The following is a 12,324-nucleotide window of genomic DNA, read 5'->3' on the forward strand; positions in this document are numbered from 1 at the left end:
GCCAGCGGCGGTTGCTCCTATGGTGGCCAGGGTTGGAGGAGAGGGGAAGCTGAGCTGAAGTCAGTGGAGCCGGTTACAGTTCCCGCTGTGTAATCCGCTCACTAGGGCAGCTTGTTAAATATCAGTATGAAACGGCCGCAAGTTCCGGCATTAGCTTCGACATTTGGTAAGTTCCTGCTATTTTCAGTTTTACAACTTTTAACTGTACCCAAAACCAATAAACTTCGCAGTTGCCACCCCCAAAGCAGCTGGGCAATAAGTTTATTATTTGTGACCGTGTCCATCGTTAAACCTAGGCGCCATTCCACTGCATTGTGATTCACTCTGTTGCATGGAATGATGATTACAATGCGAAACATGGTCATTCGGCCCATCCTCTACTTGCTAGCCCACCAAGACACCTTCAGCAGCATCTTCCAAACCCATAACCCCTGTCCTCTGGAACAACAGGGCCAGGAGACACAGGGGGACCACCACCGAGAAGTTCCCCTCCAAGGCACACACCACCCTGACTTGGAATTATATTGCTGTTCCTTCACTGTCGACAGGTCAAAATCCTGGACAACAGGGGAGACAGAGGTTCAATAAGGTGGGTAACCACCACCTTCTCGAGGGCAATTAGAGATGGGGAATGAATGCTGGCTGTGCCAGCAAAGTCCACAACCCTTGATTGGATTTTTGACAATCTCGCCTAGTCCCATTCCCCTCTCCTTTTCCCCAAATTTAATTTTCTCTTCAGATCATAGAATTTGCAGTGCAGAAGACCATTTGCCCATCGAGTCTGGACCGGTTCTTGGAAAGAACATCCTACTTAAGCCCAAACCTCCACCCTGTCCCTGTAACCCAGTTATCCCACCTCACCTTTTTTTGGACACTAAGTGCAATTTAGCATGGCCAATCCACCTAACCTGCGCATCTTTGGACTGTGGGAGGTAACTGGAGCACCCCAAGGAAACCCACGCAGACATGGGGAGAATGTACAGATTAAGCACAGATCAAAGTAAGCCAGGAATCGAACCTGAGACCCTGGAGCTGTGAAGCAACTGTGCTAACCATTATGCTACCGATAATTCTCCAATTCTCGTTTAAAAGCCAAAATGGACCCTGCCTTCTCCATAATCCTCTGCTAGTGCATTCCAGATCCTTGCCACTTGGTGTGGCCAGTGAAAGGGGTCATGGAGTCTGTAAAGGGAATACAGAATTTGTATTTTGAGCTAAAATGACAAAACTGCAGCTGATAAAGTGCTGAATTTTAGACAATATATTTGAGGGTTTGAGAGATGATGAGGGAAGTTGGAGCTAGATGATATCATGCTGATCTCATGTCTGCGGATGTTATGTCAAAAAGTATCAAATGAGGAAGAAGGGTAATGATGGATTTTTAAGGAGAACCTGTTTCGTGATGTGAAAGTAGGCAAAACTATGGCTGATGATGCTCTGATTATTATGATTTGTGTCGACCAAAGGGAATAAGGTGAAGAATGAACTCATCAGTCAGGCCAATGGAGGAGAGTCTCTGGTGGAGGAGGATGTACTTAGCACAATGAGAGGGCGGGATACCCAATTTGGGAATTCAATCAGAGTTTTCCTCCTCTTTGCTTTGAATTCCACGTGTGCCTTAATATCTGACTCACACTGTGTGAAACCAAATTTGCACTGACAAATTGATATTAAAATTAAAAAAACAAAAGGCTTGCCTTTATGTAGCACTTTCCCACCAGACATCTCGAGGTGCTTTATGCTGTTCTTTTTGATGTGTCATTGTTATAATGTTGGAAACCTGGCACGCAGCAAATTCCCACAAGCTATGTGATAAAGACCTGATAATTGTTTTTTGTGATAATCGAGTAAAACAAGTGATAATATTTGACCAGGATACTTGGGATATATCCTTTGCCCTTCTTTGAATACAAATTGGGTGCAAGAGTTGACCACTTGGCCATTCTATGCCATTCAAAGGATCATGGTTGATCTGCTTGTAACCTTCGCTTACCTCCGATAACCTAATGCCATGGAATTTTTTATATCCATTCAAGTAGGCAGGCAGAGGGAGCCTCAAAGTACTTCATCGGCTGGTGGTGGGAGGTGGGTGGGTGGTCTAGTGGTACTGTCATTGGACTAATAATCCAGAGACCCAGGGGACCTGGGCTCAAATTCCAACGTGCTCATTGGCAAAGTTCTGCAATTAAAAGTCAAATGACAACCTTGAAATCATTGTCAATTGCTGTAAAGCCCTTCTGGTTCACTAAATCTGACATCCTTGTCTGTCTGGCCTATTTGTGACTCCAGATCCAAGACAGTGGCCAATCTGAAATTGCCACTCCATTGAAGGGCAATTTGAGATGGGCAAGAAATGCTCAGCCGGGCAGCACGGTGGCCTAGTGGTTAGCACAACCGCCTCACGGCGCTGAGGTCCCAGGTTCGATCCCGGCTCTGGGTCACTGACTGTGTGGAGTTTGCACATTCTCCCCGTGTCTGTGTGGGTTTCGCCCCCACAACCCAAAAATGTGCAGAGTAGGTGGATTGGCCAGGCTAAATTGCCCCTTAATTGGAAAAAATAATTGGGTAATCTAAATTTATAAAAAAAAAAAGAAAAAAAAAAAAAAAAAGAAATGCTCAGCCAGTGATGCCCACATTCCATGAATGAATAAAAATATCAAATCAATAGTGGAGGTGCTGTCTTTTGGATGTAATGTGCAATACTCTCTCAATGAGTGTCAGCTTCTGATGTGGAACTTGAACTAGGGGTGAAAGTACTACCAATGTGCTACAGGAGTTTGAGTCCATAAACTATATTTTATCAATTTACTGCATTTTGCAATATTAAAGTTGTAACAATTCAAAATGTTAATATTACCATTATTTTGAAAGCTAAGTAGTTCCTGCGAAGTCAGTGATAGATAGATAGAACAGTACAGCACAGAACAGGCCCTTCGGCCCTCGATGTTGTGCCGAGCAATGATCACCCTACTCAAACCCACCCTATACCCGTAACCCCCCCCCCACCTTACTTTTTAGGACACTACGGGCAATTTAGCATGGCCAGTCCACCTAACCCGCACATCTTTGGACTGTGGGAGGAAACCGGAGCACCCAGAGGAAACCCACGCACACATGGGGAGGACGTGCAGACTCCACACAGACAGATGTCATTATAGTTTGAATTTGAAATCCAGGATTAAGTTTGTTATATTTCTGTTAGGGTTGTTTCTCTAAATCCTCTGAAGATGTCCATGAACTTTGACAGCGTGACTTTGCCAACCCAACATGAGGATGAGGAGTATGACAGAGAAGATTATGAACGAGAGCAAGAGGTAAGGCCAGTTTCCTTCCCTCCCATCTTTCCATTCTTGGGCTGGGAAATAGAAAAATGTTAGACAGGTCTGAAACTGTCCGTGTTGGTATGACTTTTAGCTGACATTTCCTTTTGCATAAATTGTATAAACTTGGTTGTGTGTTAGAGCTGGGTGTTGTACGACAACTGTTGGTGTGGTGTTGAATCTTGGTGTTGTGACAAAAGCCTCTAATTAAATGAGATTCTTGCTCTGGACCCCATTACGCACAAGAATAATAGTAGGGATATGTCTGCGGAATTTGTTTTATTAACAAATAAGCAATTAAGAAAATACTCTATGCAATCCAGCACTTTCATTATAGGAATGTTTCATTAGAAGGATGGGAAGTTGCTTCAGAAATGGGACTAATAGTCTGAATTACATTTTAAAGGACTATTGGCAGAGGCGAAGCACCTTGGTGCAGATTAGTGTGGTTGTTTATTAACTGCTCGGCTAGTTTTGAAAACAGTTCTTTTAGTTTTGTCTTGGAAGTAACATTCATCTTGTAGCTCTTCCATATTTGGTACTTTTGAGAAAAAACTTTATCGGTTCATTGAAAGTTTAAAAAGAAAAAACTGAAAGAAAACACATCATAAAACCGACCAAAAGGGAAAAACATTGTCATCAGGTATATGTATGCAGGAAACATGTATACAGATAGGGGGCCGTTTAACATTGGGCCCTCAGTCATCGGTTACCACAACCCGACGGTGTAACTATTTACATGTGGCTCCATTGTATTAAAGCGTACCAGGGGCTTGTTTGAGGCCACCTAGATGCATCCTATCTTTGTTGCTGTGGTCGCCCCTGGGTTTTCCTCTCTCTGGTACCCTTTGATTCCTTTGCCCTGCTTTCCCACTCTGTACGTGTTCTCTTCCCTTCTCCTGTCTCTCTTCTCACCCCCCTCCCCCCAACCCTCTCCCTCCTCTTTATCTTTTGTTTGTTTCGGTCTCCCCTCCCCGGTCTTGCTCCCACCCCTCTTTTTTGGTTGCTGGTCACAAACAATTTCTGGAAAGATTGTATTGTATAAGCATTCTCCGATTCTCTAATGGTGATTTTAATACTTTCCAATTTGAGAAATTCTAAATAGGATAACCATGGGCAGCATGGTGGCGCAGTGGTGAGCATTGCTGCCTCGCGACGACGAGGTCCCAGGTTCGATCACGGCTCTGAGTCTCTGTCCATGTGGAGTTTGAACATTCTCTCCGTGTTTGCGTGAGTTTCGCCCTCACAACCCAAAGATGTGCAGGGTAGGTGGACTGGCCACGCTAAATTGCCGCTTAATTGGAAAAACTGAATTGGGTACTCTAGATGTAAAAAAAAAAAATAGGATAACCACTGCTTTAGTTGGTGCGGCTGATCTCCAGCTGAGCAGGCATCTCCAGTAGGCGATCAGGGAGTCCCAAGGCTAGGACATTTTACCCCCTCCCCATAAAGAGCTCTGGCTGTTGTTATGGGCCAGGGTTTAGAGAACACCAAAGTATATCATGGAGTTCACAACTTTTCATAGATTTTGGTTATGGGAGCACAAGAGCCTACTTTACAGGTGTGATGCAACAAAGATCTAAAGTATTTTTAAAACAAAACTATATTTATTCTATGAATCCAGTTAACATTTTATTCACCCACAGTAAACATCTTACCAACTACCAACACTGATAACCCCCCCCCAAAAAGATACAGTACTCTATAGGTAACCCGTAGTAACTTTCTTAACAACATCCATAAGCCAAAACACCTCCTTTCTCACGCTTTCTCCCAAATTTACACCCAACAATAACCCGTAACAAATATGTCAATCCCCATATCAATAACAACGATCCCATCCTCCCACAAAACCCTAAACATTAGCCCGCATGTTCACATAAACAATTGACAAAAAGGAATTGGGGATCACCCATAGTCAACATTAACACATACAGCCCCCCCTCCCACCAACCCTCCCAGCCACCCGCCCCAAATGTTGTTCGATGTTATACAGTTCTTGAAGGTGCATTATTAATAATGCCCAAGAATTGTAGAACCCCTCCATCCTTCCCCTCAGTTCAAACTTAACCTTCTCAAGAGTCACGAATTCCAGCAGGTCCCCACGCCAGAGCACAGGGTGGAGAGGTTGCTCTCCAACCTATCGGGATCCGCCTTCTGGCGATCAAAGAGGTGAAGGCTACAACATCTGCCTCTGCACCCATTTCCAACTCTGGCTGGTCCGACCCCCCAAATATGGCCTCCTGGGGATCGGGTCCAGTTTCACGTGCACCACTTCAGAAATTACCCTAAAACCACCTTCCAGTAATCCTCTAGCTTTGGACAGGACCAAAATATATGAATGTCATTAGCACCCCCCCCTCCCCCGAGCAACATTCATACACATTTTTACTCCTTCAAAGAATCGGCTCATCCTTGCCCTCGTGAGGTGTGCTCTGTATACCACCTTCAGCTGTATCAGTCCCAACCTCGCGCACGAGGTGGAGGCATTCACTCTCCGGAGCACCTCACACCAGAACCCCTCCTGCATATCCTCTCCCAACTGTTCCTCCCACTTTGCTTTGATCCCTTCTCCTCTTCCAAAATAGCTCCGTAAACCGCCGACACTACCCCCTTCTCCAATCCCCCTGTCGTCAGCACATCCTCCAACAATGTGGAGGCTGGCTCCACCGAGAAGCTCTGTATCTCCTTTCTGGCAAAATCTCGAACCTGCATGTATCTGAACATTTCCCCCTGCTCCAGCCTATACTTCGCTTCCAGCTCCTTCAATCCTGCAAACCGACCTCTAAGAAACAAATCTTTTAGTGTCTTAATCCACTTCTCCTCCCATTTCTGAAAATTTCCATCCCACTTCCCTGGCTCAAATCTGTGGTTCCCCGAATCGGCATTTCCCTTGACCCTGCCCCCAACCCGAAGTGTTGGCGAAACTATCTCTAAATTCTCAATGAAGCTATTATTACTGGGCTCCCTGAGTATTTCCCCGGGGCCATTGGGAGCGGTGCTGTTGCTTGTGCTTTCAATCCCGACCCCCTGCACAAACTCTCCTCCATTCTGACCCAATGGGAATCAACCCCTCTGACCCAGCTCCGCACTTTCTCCACATTCGCCGCCCAGTAGTAATACATCAGGTTCGGAAGACCCAAGCTCCCTGCCTGCCTTCCCCTCTGTAGCAGCACCTTTCTAACTCTGCCCACCTCCCCTCCCGACATGAACAAAGTAATCCTTCCCTCAATCTTTCTGAAAAAAGCCTTTGCCAGGAAAATCGGCAGGCATTGAAAAATAAACAAAAATCGCAGCAATACGTTCATTTTAACCACCTGTACCTGACCTGCCAGTGACCGAGGGAGACCATCCCAATTTGACAGATCAGCTTTCACCACTCTCCACACCAAACTAGAAATGTTGTACCTGCGGAGCCCCCCCCACTCCTGGGTAACCTGCACCCCTAGGTACCTAAAGTGAGTCCCTGCCCTACGGAATGGCAGCCACCCATCCCTACCTCCACCCCCGGCCCAGACACCACAAAATACCCACTCTTGTCTAGATTTAGTTTGTGCCCTGAGAAAGACCCAAACACTCGAAGCAGCTCCAATATTCCCCCTATCGACACACTCGGTTCCGACACGTATAACAGCAAGTCATCGGCATGTAAGGACACCTTATGCTCTATCACCTCTGCCGGTGCCATAACAACGTTCAATACCCTACTAACGTTTGAAAAGAACTGCCTCCCTCTCTCAAAACCCGTGTGATCTTCGCCTATCATCTTCGGGAGGCACTCCTCCAACCTACCCGCCAGTACCTTTGCAAATACTTTTGCGTCCACATTCAGAAGTGATATGGGCCTATACGACCCACACTCTGTCGGATCCTTATCTTTTTTTAGCAACAGGGAAATCGATGCCTGCCCCAAAGTTTGTAGCAACACCCTCTTCCCTATCACCTCTTCAAACATCCCCACCATCAGGGGTGCCAGCTTATCCTTGAATTTTTTATAATATTCCACTGGAAACCCATCCGGCCCTGCCACCTTCCCTGACTGCATCCTTCCAACCGCATCCTTTATCTTCTGCTCCACTATCGCTCCTTCTAATGTAGCCTTGTCCCCCTCCCCTAACCTCGGGTACTCCAACCCATCTAGAAATTCCTGCATCTCCCGGTCTCCCCCAGGTGGCTCTGACCTGTACAACCTCTCATAAAATTCCTCAAAGACCTTGTTAATCAGATCCGGAGTCACACCAACTTCCCTGCCCTATCCCTCACCTGAACAATTTCCCTCACCGCTGCCTCCCTCCGGAGCTGACCTGACCTGCCTTATCTCATGTTTGTAAACTGCACCCCTTGCTCGTTTCAGTTGACGCACCGCCTTCCTGGTACATAGTTGGTCAAAGCCCATCTGTAGTTCCTTCCTCTTTTCCAACTTCGCTGGGTCCGCATCTTCTGCATAACTCCTATCTACCTCCAACATCTCGTTTATTACCCTCTGCTGCTCCAACCTCTCCTCTTTGTCCACCCTGGCCTCACTCCTCACCACTGCCTTTAGAGCCTCCCAGTCAACTGCCTTCGGCACCTCACCCATACAGCTGAAACCGACATATTCCTCAACTACCTTTTTAATTTTGTCACAGAACCCTTGGTCCCCCAAAAGTCCCACGTCTAATTTCCACCCCAACATCTGTGCTACCCCCCTCTCCAGTACCATATCCACCCATTGCAGAGCATGATCTGACACTGCAATTGCCAAGTATTCCGACCCCTTAACCCCAGCCAGCAATGCCTTCCCCACCACAAAAAAGTCGATCCGCAAGTATACCTCATGGACTGCTGAGAAAAATGTGTACTCCCGTTCCCTCGGGTGCAGAAACTTCCAAGGGTCCACCCCTCCCATTTCCACCATTAGCCCAGCCAACACCTTCGTCCCCCCTGATGGGACCAGCGAGCACGGCTGTTACCTGTCCAAACTTGGCTCCTGCACCAAGTTCCAGTCGTCCGTCTCTCTTCTGTCTCCTCCCCCCCCCCCCCCCCCAAAACTATCAGTTTGTGTGTGTCCAAGTCAGGGATGGCCCCAAACACCTTCTTTGCGAATCCCACATCTTCCCAATTGGGACCATATACACTTAACAGCGCCACTAACCTCCCCTTCAGTGCCCCTGTCATAATCACGTATCTACCCCACTGATCTGCCACCACCACCTCCATCTGGAATCGTACTCTTTTGCTGACCATTACTGCTACCCCATGAGCCACCGCTACCCCACGAGCCATTCTATCAAATCCAGAGTGAAACACGTGACTAAACCAGCCCTTTTAAGTCTCACCTGGTCCTTCACCCTCAAGTGAGTCTCCTGCAGCATTGCTACATCGGCTTTCAAACTGTTGATGCGCAAGCACCCTTGACCTCTTGATCGGACCTCCTAACCCCCTCATGTGACTATCCTAACTGGGGGTCTCTCACCCCCCCCCCCCCCCTTTCTCATCCACCATCATCGTACCACCGGGCCCTGCCTATGAACCTGACCCACCCATTATTAACATCGAACACCACCACCCCCCGCTCCCAAAACACCACCTTACATTTCCTCTCGAAAAAACATCTCCCAACATCAATCCCTTCCTCCCCTCCTCGCCCGCCTTGTAGGCCCATCGAAACCTGCTAACCAGGCTCCAACGTCCGCAGCCCTCCTGTCACCTCACCTCCGATCACTAGCCAACTTTAGTTAGCTAGCGCGGGTGGCTCCCCACGCCAAGGTATACCATCCCCTCCCACCCATTCCCAGCGGAAAAAAAAAACAAAAACAACAATCCAACCCATACCATTCACTAAAATAAGATATAACCGTCGCAACACAGAATGCCAATCAACCGAACCAATAACTTGAACTCTGTAACAATGTGAAGTGAAGTAAATTACAATACACGTCAGTAAAAAGAAAGTTCTAGCATTTATGCATTTTTCAGCTCCCCAATCACAGTCCACATTCTCTTGTCCAGCTCCGCTCCTCACGTTTGTCCCAAGCCTTCTGCCCTCACGAACGCCTCAGCAACCTTCGCTGTCTCAAAATAAAAGTCCTTGGCATCATATGTCACCCTCAACTTCGCCAGGTATACCATACCAAATCGCACCCCCTTTTTGTACACTGCTGCCTTCACTCGCCCGAACGCCGCTCGTCTTTTTGCCAGTTCCATCGTCAAGTCCTGGTAGATCCGAACTCCAGCACCATCCCACTGCATCTCGCACTTCTGCTTCGCCCAGCTTAACACCTTCTCCATCATGCAGTACTTATGGAAGCAGTTAATTGCTGCTCTTGGTGGCTCATTCACTTTGGGCTTCGGCCTTAATGACCAATGAGCTCAGTCCAGCTGGTACCGGAAGGGGTCTGCACCCTCCCCCATCAGCTCCACCAGTTTCTTAGCGAAGTACTCTGTTGGCCTTGGGCCCTCTGTCCCTTCGGGCAAGCCCACAATTCTCAGATTGTGCTGCCTCGAGCGGTACTCCAAGTCTTCGAGCTTTGCTCGGAGTCCTCTGTTGAACTCCTCCACCCTCCGCAGCTCGTCCCCCATCGAGGTGACCTGGTCGCTGTGCTGCGACATGGCCTCCTCCACTTCCTTCATCTTCTTGCCCTGCTCTCTCACCTCGGCCGATGTCTTTGCCACAGCTACCCTCACCGGGGCAATTGCCTCCTACACCAAAGACTTCAATGTGACCGTCATCTCCATCCTCAAAACCTCTTGTGTGCTTTGAAAACTGCTTTTCCAGCTCCACCTCCATCACCTCAGTCATCTTTTCCACCGTAAGTAGTGCGGCTCCACAATGCGGTCCGGCATCCGCCATCTTGTCAGTGCTTTTGCTGGTCCTCATTCAATGGCGAGCCCACGTTTCCTCCCTTCCTCGATGCTGCTTTTCCCATCCTTTATTGACTTATTATTTTTCCTTTCCTTTCACCCTTCTTTCCTAATTCAATCTTTTTTTTTTACAAAAAAACAAAAAATTCTTCCTTCAAAAAAAGAAAAAAAACTTTCACCAAGTTTCTTTAAAACTCCTTTCCCTTTTTTGTTGCATTCCTCCAGAATTCCCCTGGGACCGGACTTCACTGTCTGTGCGGAGTCTGCACATCCTCCCCGTGTGTGCGTGGGTTTTCTCCGGGTGCTCCGGTTTCCTCCCACAGTCCAAAGATGTGCAGGTTAGGTGGACTGGCCATGATAAATTGCCCTTAGTGTCCAAAATTGCCCTTAGTGTTGGGTGGGATTACTGGGTTATGGGGATAGGGTGGAGGTATTAATCTTGGGTAGGGTGCTCTTTCCAGGAGCCGGTGCAGACTCGATGGGCCGAATGGCCTCCTTCTGCACTGTAAATTCTATGAAATTATCAAGTGATCTGAACACCTTGTTTAACATACAGAGAGAGAGACCAGTATACATCTGCTTGGTTTGAATGCAGCTCTCCAATGGAAAGCAAAACTAAAACACAGAACCAAAAAGAGCTTCCAGCTCAAAATGAAAATAAAAAGCAGGATCACATTCCAGCTCCTCCCACACAATGACATCGCTGCAACCATTTGATAAAACACACTTTTCTTAAAGGAACTCTCGCATGACACTGTTCCGGTACCCCAAAGACTGCCACCCATGGAAGTCAATGGTGAAACCTACAGTGGCTCACTAATTCATTGTGCAGGTTCCATCGTTTTGGAGTGCAGTCAATCCTCCAAGAACATCACAGATGTTCTACCTCATGGAGGCTAAAGGCCGAACGATTGCAGGACTACTGGCATGCCATGACCTTGCACTATTGTCAGTCTATGGAATTAGACAGGTTTCATGTGGTAGATCACCCTCATAACTGTCTCAGTTCATGACCTAAATTGAGTTTTCCAGAATGTTTCAAAAATTGTAAATTTTAAGGGAGCTGCAATGCTACATATGAAGGGGATTGCAAGTCTGTCAATTGATCTGGTACTTTCTGTGCAACGCAAATGTCAGCAGCTGTAAAAAGAAACTGAAATATTGCAGTCTATAGAAACTGACAAACCATCATTAAAGCATGGACTAATGCACTTCAAAATGTCCACAAACAAGTGAGGCTATTTTAGCCTTAACCAGGACATTTAACACAAGTCACTTTTAGAGGCGGGCAGATCATCATACTAGAATCTTTGAGACCTGACATTCCAACAACTTAATCGCTCTTGTGGGCATAGATCAGACGAGAAGACTAAAGGCTAGTTATGAACAATAACATTGAAGTTGTTGTCTAGAAGTGCAAGGCACATCCAAGACTCAGCACAAAGCATCACTGATTTCCACGTGGAGTGCCTAGCTTGGTAAAGGTAGCTTGGAAAAAGTTCAGTGTCCGGAAGGTTTCTTGGATCAGTACGTTCTGAAGCCAACCAGGAAGCAGGCTGTTGAGACCTAATAATGAGCAATGAGACTGGATTAATCATTAACCTCCATGGCAAAGGAGCCTTCGGGTGACCGCAATCATAACATAGTTGAATTTAATTTTAATGAGTTGAAGTGTGGGTCTAAGACTAGTGTTTTAAACCTGAACAAAGTTATTAAAACAGTGTGAAAGTAGAGATAGTTAAAGGGATATTTCCTTATCAGAGAATGGAACGAACACATAATATCGGGTCTCCCTTTAAATGTAGAGATGAGACGTTTTTTATCTCGGGTGTTATTCTGTTGAATTGTCTTCCACAGAGCAGTTGAGGCTGAGTTCTTGCATTTATTCAAGACAGCGTTAGACATTTTGTTTTCATGAAACTCTCCCCGCTTCCCAACAACCGTCGTTTTCTTTTTGGTTAGAGGAGGAGGTAGGGTGGGAAACACTGACACTTGACATAGGGGGCAGACAGGAAAGTGGAGTTGAAACCACAACCAGAACAACCATGGCTGAGCATTCTTAATGGGCTGAATGATGTACTTCTAAATCCTATGTTCCTTGGCTTCAAATCCAAATCAGTGCTGTATTTAGTCCAAGCACTTGTTGTAATACCCTCTTAAA

The 12,324-nt window shown here is 46.7% G+C and overlaps 1 protein-coding gene across 2 annotated transcripts in view; it reads left to right on the plus strand.

Moving 5' to 3' along the window:
• cep152 (centrosomal protein 152) overlaps positions 1–12,324 on the plus strand; it is a 110,328-nt gene continuing 98,004 nt past the window's right edge. For both annotated transcript variants that reach the window (XM_038813447.1, XM_038813448.1), the window contains exons 1-2: positions 1–166; positions 3,203–3,314. In XM_038813447.1, coding sequence (XP_038669375.1) covers positions 3,228–3,314 — 87 coding nt within the window. In that variant the 5' untranslated portion in view covers positions 1–166; positions 3,203–3,227. The remainder of the gene's footprint in view (positions 167–3,202; positions 3,315–12,324) is intronic.

Source organism: Scyliorhinus canicula, chromosome 12 (assembly GCF_902713615.1).
Source record: "Scyliorhinus canicula chromosome 12, sScyCan1.1, whole genome shotgun sequence".
NCBI classification, from domain to species: domain Eukaryota; kingdom Metazoa; phylum Chordata; class Chondrichthyes; order Carcharhiniformes; family Scyliorhinidae; genus Scyliorhinus; species Scyliorhinus canicula.